Below are 9,245 nucleotides of genomic sequence, written 5' to 3' on the forward strand. Positions count from 1 at the left end.
AATATCTAATGTATAGAGCATTCACTTGATTAAGCTTGCTCCTATTACTTTCAGAATTGTTTTGGATAATAGCCTCTTCTGCTTGTTGTACCTTCTGTTCAAATTCCTTGACAGCTTCATATATGTCTCCATATTGTATTCTTGACCAAGTGCTAAGAGTGTTTGCCACCCTCTTAAGTTTCATATGGAATATTCTCATTGGATTACCTTCAATAGATTCTTCCCAGCAGGCTTTAACAGTGTCCAAAAAGGATTCATTCTCCACCCAGCAATTAAGGAACTTGAAGTATTTTATAGGATTACTGTGAGTCTCCTTGAATTCAAGTAAAAGAGGACAGTGGTCTGAACCTGTAGAACCAAGATGAGTCATGGTAGTCATAGGCATTATCTCTAACCACCTATCATTCACCATGGCCCTGTCCAACCTCTTCCATATTCTAGCTTCCATGTCCCTGTTATTGCACCATGTAAAATTCTGCCCATGGAGGCCCAAATCAGTGAGACCACATGCTTCAATTACACTTATGAACTCAAGACTTTTGTTCATATTGTATGGTTGCCCTCCTAGTTTTTCTTCAACATCTGTGATCACATTAAAGTCTCCAATAGTGCACCATGGTTTGTTTGTGTTAGCATACTGCAACATCTTATCCCAAAGGCTCCTTCTCATGTAATCCTTACACTTGGCATAAACAAAGGTAATAATATGGGAATTAGGATTAGCCACATGTTTGATTTCACAAGTAACCTGCTGTTCATCTTGATCTATAACAGAGCAGTCCACATCCTGATTCCAAAACAACCAAATCTTGTTATTGGGATTATGGATGGCACTGTCCATTCTCAATTGATTTCTGTAGTGGTTGAGCTGTGATTGCTTTGCAAATGGTTCCAGAATTGTTAACATGGATAGGTTGTGATAATCCTTGAGTTTTTGGAGTCTGTCTAAGGCGCCTTGTGTATCAATACTCCTTGCATTCCAGCAAATTGTACTAATCATCAAAGTTTGTGGGATTTAGACCTTGTGTTGATGTTGCTTTTGACAGCAAAATTATCAGAACTGGTGATGGTTCATTTTAAGTGTTTTTGATTTTATCTATTTATTTATTTTTTAAATCATTTTTCATTCTAATGTGATATAAATATTAATGTATTTGGGTTGTTTTTCCTCTAGTCATTTTAATAATTTTCAATGTTCTTTTTATTTTCATTATTATGCTATTTTTTTTGGTTGATTTCCTTTTTATGTGTTTCTGTCTTCAAACTTTTTCTTTAAATAATTTTGACACTCTTTTTGTCTCTATTATAATTAATCTTATATAGGAAGTTAAAAAAAAGTGGACGATGAAGAAATTATCATCGATTTCTAAGGACTCCATATTTATAAGACGTATTTTATTTTTGAGTTGTTGTTATTATTATTATTATTTTAATTATTATTATTATTATTATTATTATTATTATTCATATTTATTCATTACTAACACTTAACTAAGTGTCTTTACAGGTACACAACTCAAAGTTGCTTTCCAAAAAAGCTATTCGAATAAATTTCGAATAATAATTTTAATTCATTATTATGTATATTATCGATGTTAGCCAAATATTAGGCCATTTCCTATATTATTATTTTACTTTATTTTTGTATATATTTTTTTGTTTATTATATTTGTTATGTTATTTATCTCCTCCTTAATTTTTAAAAAATAATTTCAATTGGGACTCATAGTTGTGGAGTATGAAGGATAGCACTATATTTTCTTTGAAATCACTTGAACTCCATACCTAAAGTCTATTAATTTCGTAGACATTTTGTAAATAATTAATTGATTTCCTAATTATCCTAAAATTAGGTGACGATTTCTTAAATTATAAATTTTCTTTAAATTCTTTTTAAATTATTAAATTGATTTTTTTACGAGTCCATAATGTTGCTCCTTATTTGCAAAAATAAATATGTAACAGTAGTTTGCTTCTAGCAACATCTAATAATGCCTACTTTTTGTTCTGTGCTTGTAGATGTTATAATCCATCGAGAGACTTACATTTCTACTAGATTTTGTTGGAAGAAATTGTTATCGTGTTGGCTTTACTAATCATTAATTGTAAGATTATTGGGTCTGTGCTGTGGCCCCTGTAGTCATAAGCTAAGCGACGGGAACAATACCATTGTTGCGGCCCTTCATGGCACACGTTTATGCTTATCACTTACCTATGTTCTTGCATCACAAGAGTGTGAATTATTGCTTATATGCCTCCGTTACCTCTTGAGGTCCTTATCCATCTACTTTTCACATTTTGCAGCTCACGTTTTGCCATGAGCTACCTGCAGATATTGTCCATTTTCCTGTTCCTGATCTTTCCTGTAAGGGAAAATGGTCAAATGTATCTTTAAACTATTTATAAAAGGTTAATTTTACCCTGTGTTATGTTTTTTGTTCAAAAATATTTCTACTGTTATGTTTTGGGCTAAAAAATGTCTCTAAATTAGAAAAATACATCAAAATACCTTTTTCCTAACCGTTTCTCCAAAGTAAGAAAATGGTTCTATTTTGCCATTGAACAATGCAAAATAAGATAGTTGTTTCCTCCATCTAAAGTTTAGGACATAATTTGTAAATACTTGAACAAAAACTTATATTGGTGATTATGAGATTAATTTGACTATTTCAAATGAAAATTTTTATATAATGTTGGTTTGATGTTTATATAAATATTAATTATCTGCAATATTTTTTCAACTAAATATTTATTCTACTGTTTTCTTACAGAACTATTATGGTCTCGAATTAAACTTGAGATAACTTAAAGTTACGATAAGCAATGTAATATATTAAGGTATAGTTGAATTTGATTTTCTTTATCATATCATTCTTAGAGTTAGTAGAATAAATTCATTATTATTAATATAAAAAAAATTAAATAGTTGGGAAAAAGTATATAATATAATGTTTAGAAATAAAAACTCATATTATAAGAAATCAGAATAATTTTTTAAAATAAGTTATTGCTTAAGAATTATTTTTTTTTTAACTAACTTTAAAAATGATATAATAAAAACAAGGGAAAAAGCTCAAATATGCCATCGAACTTTGAGAAAAGGTTCATCTATGCCATCTGTTAAAAGTGTGGCTCATTTATGTCATTTTCGTTTGAGAAAAGGCTCATCCATGTCATTATTTGTTAACTGAAATGACATAGATGAGTCAAACTTTAACAAATGACATAGATGAACCTTGTAACAAATAATGACATAGATGAACCTTTTCTCAAAGTTCGATGACATATTTGAACTTTTTCTATTTTAATTAATAATTTAGTTAATATTTTTGTAAAATGAAAAATATTTTTAGTTTACATATAATGGCATGACTGAACCTTTTTTCAGATAAAAATAACATGAATGGGCCAATTTTTTAACGGATGACATAAATAAGTTTTTTCTCAAACGACATATTTAAACTTTTTCCCTAAAAACAATAAAATTCAATTATAGCTCGTATATTTTGTAACGTTGAGGAAGCATTGTTGTCAGACGGGAAGGAGAAGTGCGGGTTCCAAGAGGGTAGAGAACGAGTAAAAGAGTCCCCCATGTGCATCTAATGCTAACATTGACAAACTTTTGTAACATTTATGTTTTAATTAATTGACAAAATTTTAACTAAAACAATTCAGATATACCATCGGTATAATAATTTACTACTATTTTTTTTTTGTAAAATATCGAGAGATTTATTCTAGTGTTATTCAAAATTTTAGGCTATTTATCCCGATCAACATGCTATTTCATCCATCAAGATTCAACCTTTTCCTAGATCATTATTTTGAGAAGGCTAGAAAAGGCAGGGGGAAAAAGAGAAATTGGAAGTGTAAAGGCGGAATGACTTGAGATGTTTTTATACTTAGTTTCGTTTACAAGTTGGATCTTTATATTTATGACTTTGCCAACTGAACTCTTAAACTTACTGAAACACAATATTTTAAACCCCTTTCTCATCCGATATGTGTAAGTGTAGTACACTCGTTTTACTTGTGTAATTCCACGTCATTTTTAGTGACATATAAGATATTAAATGTTAAAAAATAAAAAAGTATATTTTTCTAAATTATGAAAATTTTGAACATTATGTTCTTCAAATTTGCTCCCAAATTGAGAGCCAAATTCATGCTAAATAGATCAAATTCTTGTCTATTTGACTTGAATTTTATATTACAAGTTCACAAATACAAATCCAACAAATATTCATCACAATTTTGAATTAATTTCAAAAATTAACAAAACTCATTTATTATTCTCCAAGCTTCCTCAAGCTTATCAATGGAGTTTTTCAATACCCAATATCACCCTTCACATTACACAAACAAGATTTAAAAGATACGCAAAAAATTAAAACTATTAAGAATGAAAATGTGGTAGAACAAAAAATGGCCAAAGAAAGTATTGATTTGTAGTGAAAAATAAATTAATTTGAGAGAGCATTTAGAGATAGAGATAAAAAGTTTGATTGCGGGAGGGGGAGGGGGTGATGTTAAGAAGATGAAGAAGGGGATGAGTATGATGGATGGATCTATAGAAGAGGAAAAAGTGGGCTGAAAAGAAGAAAGTTGGGAGGTGTAAGTGTGTGTACGCGGGGGGGGGGGGGGGGGGGGACGAGGGGCCGGAAGAAGGAAGGTTGTTCCTTTTCTTTTTTTTTTTTTAGTTACAGTTTTTTTTAAAATATTTTTTTAATATAAAATATTTAACCTCACTTTTCTTAAAATGCGTGTAGTGATGCATTTTTCCAACTTAGCAGTATCAGTGCCACGTAAGTTCGGTTAATAGTCAGAGGGGTTTAAAATATTGTGTTTTGGTGAGTTGAAGGATTCAGTTGGTAAAATCATAAGTATAAGGGTCCAACTTACAAACGAAGTCAAGTATAAGAGTCCACCTGATAATTCCGCCAAGTGTAAAAACAAAGAACTCACATGACCTTTAACATTAAACAATCAAAAATTCTCCAAAGGCATATTCCCATTAAAAAAAATAAAAATTCATCAACCACATTTCGACATTACTGCCTTGGTTCCACTTTGTGCGACATTATATTTTTATTACATGGTTTTTAGAAGAATGACATTTTAAAAAAATATTTGCAACATTTTGTAACTATGTGAAATAAAAGAGGTTAGCACAAAAGATTTGGAACATGATTGAAGGCTTAAGGAAGAAAGTTACTAGTACTAGTTAGTAAATGTAAATATAGGTACAGATTATTACCAGCAGAAAGAAGAAGGTAACTTAAAAGAGAAAGAAGAGGGAAGATGACCAGTCCTCCTTATATAATCTGCCTTTTCAGAAGTCTTCACAGCTTTTTCATTCAACTCTGCCTCAGCATTCCCTCTTTTCTCTTCTGCTATTCTCCTTGCTGCTGCCAATTTGTTTTTGTACTTCTCCTCTGCCCTTGCTTTTATTCTCTCTGCCTTCACCTGCAAAATCCCTCAATCATAACTCTATATTATTTATTACCCATAAATATAATGCCACTATCATTTGTTTTGTAACTAGACTCTTACGGTGGATAAACTTCAGTGATCATAGCCGAAAAAGTTTCTAGTATAGGACAGCGGGGAGTTAAATATTTGCAAAAGTTACGTTGATATTAAGTTCACACTTGGTGTAACAACAACACTAATATATCTAATGAAATCCTATGAGTATGATTTGGAGAGGCTAGAATGTAAGCACACCTTACCACTATCTCAGGGAGGTGGAGAGTTGTTTTCGAAAGACTAATAATTTACACCCATAAATTTTAAATTATTAAATCCGCCTCTAACAACATCTCAAGTAGTTACGATCACAAACAAGAACATATAGGGAATGTAATGAAAGGAAGTGCCATATCATAAAGGATTAAGGTTGATTACCTCCATTCTTTTCATTTCCATTTCAGCTTTCCTCTTTTCATGATTTTCCCAAGCTTGTATTTTCACCTCTTCGCGCTTATACCTGCAGATAAATCAATATATTTGCTTATTACTCATATGATCAATGCTAAGAAAGAATGGTACAAACAGTCCGCTTGTTAAAAGATGATAATAAACATCAAGTGTTGAAACAAAAACTTTTTAAGTGCTTAAACTGGTTTTATAGATTTTGACACAAGTGTTGAAACTGATAATGACCAAATGAGTAATTTCTAATTAGTGAAGCAGCCTATCTAGTACATTACCTTGCCATGTACTTAGCACGTTCAGCCTCATCCCACGCCATTGCACGAGTCTCCAGTGGATTAAGCTTGTTGGGATGGTCTGTTCCCTTCTTAGCTGCTATTTCGTTGTCAATAGTTTCCTCTACATCGCGAACAATTCGTGCAGTCCCTGCATTTCCACTGTTCTGATCAATGGTGGCAACAATTTGACCATTTTCTATTGTCCCATTTTGTCCCCTAATAGGAGTAGAAGATCCTGAGGATATTGGGCTTCTTACTGCTGGAGTTGTGGCTCTAATTGGTGTGGCTGTTCTTGATGGCTCTTGGCTTGCAATTGGGGTCATTTCTGTTCCCATGTCCCTAACACATATGGATCGAACAATGGATGCAGAGTTGTTGTTGTTATTATTGATTCTCCATATTGATTCATCACAATCAACTCTCTTTGTTTCTACTTGAAATTGAATCATACTAGAATCACCCTCATCGCCACTCGAATAGTCTTCTTTCTTTGGGACAGGTGCAATCAACCTTAAGTCATCAGCATTGGAGTTTCGAGGGGTGGCTTTAGATTGGTGTTTTTCTCCTCCTCTTGAAAGATTGACCAACCATTTTTGTGCATCATCCCATTTTGATGGTGTTGGTTTACCTGAGGCTGCTGTTCTATGATGAGTCGATGCACGATTCATTCCATGAAACTCAAAATTGCCTCCTACAACCTCTTGTTGTTTTTGTCCATAATTCAAGCATCCTTTCTCCTCTATAGATCTCATTTTGTCACTCTTATACTTCACTTACACTCCCAAACTCCTTTATCGACCCTTTTCTTGATTCTTTTTCTCTTTTTGCCTAATGGATTTAGAAGGCAGATCTAGAAATACCAGGATAAGAGTGTTTATTCATCAATTAAAAGCAACAGAATAAAGTTGTAGGAAATCAACAATGACAAACTTTCTTAAGTGTAGCACTTAAATCATATGCTAATTAAGTTAAATAAAGAGTGCAACAAAAACTTATGTTTGGACAAACAAGTGACTTCATTCAAGATTTGAAAAAATGAGTGAGTTCATTTAATCAGTAGATAGCAAATTAAAGTAAAGAAACCATAAAACTAACTTTGAAGAGAAGCTGACCATTTACATGCTGAAGAGCAAAGCAGAGAATACTAAGGCCTCCTTGGAACCATAAATTTTTTAGATGAAGTTCAGATCCACTCTTAAAACTTTTCTACTAATATTCTCTTCATTTGCATGCTACACACCAAATTATAGAAGTATTTAATAATACTATCGTATATTTTAACATGTAGCAACAAATAATTACATTACTCTCTACGCTACAAGCGTTACTTTTTTTTAACTGTCTTTTTAGATGACTTGATATTATAAAAAAAATCTTTTACGCCATTTATGAATAAAAGTTAAAACTAATAATACAAAGGTGAAGGAAACAAAATTTCCTCTCTCTGTAATCAAGTACTAACTCTATTACCTAGAAACTTGTGCATTTTATTCCTAAATATACAGTGATTTTTGTAACTTATCTCCCACTATTTCACTCTCCATGGAATCTTGGGAATAGTTTCAGTGACACCCTAACCCAAAAAAGCCATACATAAATAATGATTCTTGGGATTTATTAAGGCATTGCTCCACCATATATAGAAAAAAGAAGAAGCTGATTATAGATAATTTCTAAATTGTAACGGTTAGTTGCTAGGTAACAAAAGGCAGCTGTAGACATCAAATGAGAGTGACACTCAGGGTTTGGGGGGATGAGGGGGTGTACAATATTTATTGCAAATGTCAGTATGTGAGTTTTGGCAGTGTTGGATTAGATAGATTTCTAATAAACAAAAACAAATTCTGATTTATTTCACATGGCCAGGATGGGCATGGGACTGTGCCATTTGTTTCCTAGACTATTTTTGTGTAACAATTTCTGAAAATATATTAAATGGTTATGCCCCAATATTTTGACCATATATGGAGGTATTGAGGACCACACTGGTGGATTTAGGACGGGTTCATTGGATGACTTTCTAATCAAAATGAGTCGGAGAAGATGCACAATTATCTTTTTGAATTTGAGTGTAATTCTTAATTACACACTTCATTTTTGCATTGTTCTTTGTTGATATTCATCCCATGTCATAAATTTCTTTGCTTGTTAGGTTGAAAATTGATGAGTCAAAAATGTGAATTGATAGTTGGACAATCTCAATAACTAAATCTCACCAATCTTTCTATCAAGAAACTTAAATGACATCAAAGGGAACGAATTTTTCCCTATAAATAGGGTACTCTTACTCATTTGTTAAGCACACCAAAAACACAAAGGAGGGAAAAGAAGAGTGATGCATCACAAATGAAAATAATCTGTGAGGAAAAAATAGAGAGTGTGACCGATATTGTAGAGAGATGGAGAAATCAAAAGAGAGTTATTTTTTTTTTGTGTGTAGTGGTCTTTGGAGTTTTTAATCAGACTTACAAGTGTAAAATTCCTTACTATAGTGATATCAGTTGCTCTTCTCGGCTTGTGATTTTTTCCTTATCCAGAAGGGTTTCCACGTAAAAAATTTGATGTCATTATTGTTTTTTTTCATTCTTGTTGATTAACCATATCATTATGTTCCGCTTTTGTTGCTCGTATACCGCAAATATTATTTCTGGGACAGGTTTATTCCGAATAATTCATATTAGAGCACATGTTCTGCTCATTTACAAAAATAATTTTTTGCGGTCTATCATACTATAGTCAGAAAAAAATATGTCTGGAGTAAAGTACGAAGTAACAAAATTTAATGGTGCTAGTGGTTTCTCAACATGGAAGAAAAGGATGAGGGATTTGCTCATTCAACAAGGATTGCACAAAGCACTATGTGGCAAATCTAAAAAGCCTGAATCCATGAAACTTGAGGACTGAGAATAAATGGATGAAAAGGCAGCTAGTGCAATCAGGTTGGATTTAACAGATGATGTGGTTAATAACATTATCGATGAAGAGAGTGCATGTGGCATTTGGACAAGGTTAGAAAATCTATACATGTCCAAA

General features: G+C 32.2%; 1 protein-coding gene across 2 annotated transcripts; it reads right to left on the bottom strand.

Annotated features, from left to right (window-relative positions):
* Positions 1-5,178: 5,178 nt before the first annotated feature.
* On the bottom strand, positions 5,179-7,449 carry LOC129880442 (uncharacterized protein At3g61260). 2 transcript variants are annotated; one of them, XM_055954475.1, is made up of 4 exons: positions 7,325-7,449; positions 6,213-7,062; positions 5,908-5,989; positions 5,179-5,466 (listed from the first exon to the last, which is right to left on the bottom strand). In XM_055954475.1, the coding sequence occupies exons 2-4, from the start codon at positions 6,962-6,964 to the stop codon at positions 5,254-5,256; spliced, it is 1,047 nt and encodes a 348-aa protein (XP_055810450.1). In that variant the 5' UTR covers positions 6,965-7,062; positions 7,325-7,449; the 3' UTR covers positions 5,179-5,253. The 2 variants fall into 2 exon arrangements, with proteins under 2 accessions (XP_055810450.1, XP_055810451.1); XM_055954476.1 differs by having other exon boundaries at positions 7,308-7,449.
* Positions 7,450-9,245: the final 1,796 nt, after the last annotated feature.

This window comes from Solanum dulcamara, chromosome 2 (genome assembly GCF_947179165.1).
Source record: "Solanum dulcamara chromosome 2, daSolDulc1.2, whole genome shotgun sequence".
Classification (NCBI taxonomy): Eukaryota; Viridiplantae; Streptophyta; class Magnoliopsida; order Solanales; family Solanaceae; genus Solanum; species Solanum dulcamara.

What these genes read in the sequence shown, in the direction of transcription:
- LOC129880442 (XM_055954475.1), bottom strand. Translation starts at nt 6,964, where the DNA reads ATGAGATCTATAGAGGAGAAAGGATGCTTGAATTATGGACAAAAACAA. An exon ending in CGTGCTAAGTACATGGCAAG is followed by an intron (nt 5,990 to 6,212) that starts GTAATGTACTAG and finishes ATTTATCTGCAG; the next exon opens with GTATAAGCGCGAAGAGGTGA. An exon ending in TGGAAATGAAAAGAATGGAG is followed by an intron (nt 5,467 to 5,907) that starts GTAATCAACCTT and finishes GGGATTTTGCAG; the next exon opens with GTGAAGGCAGAGAGAATAAA.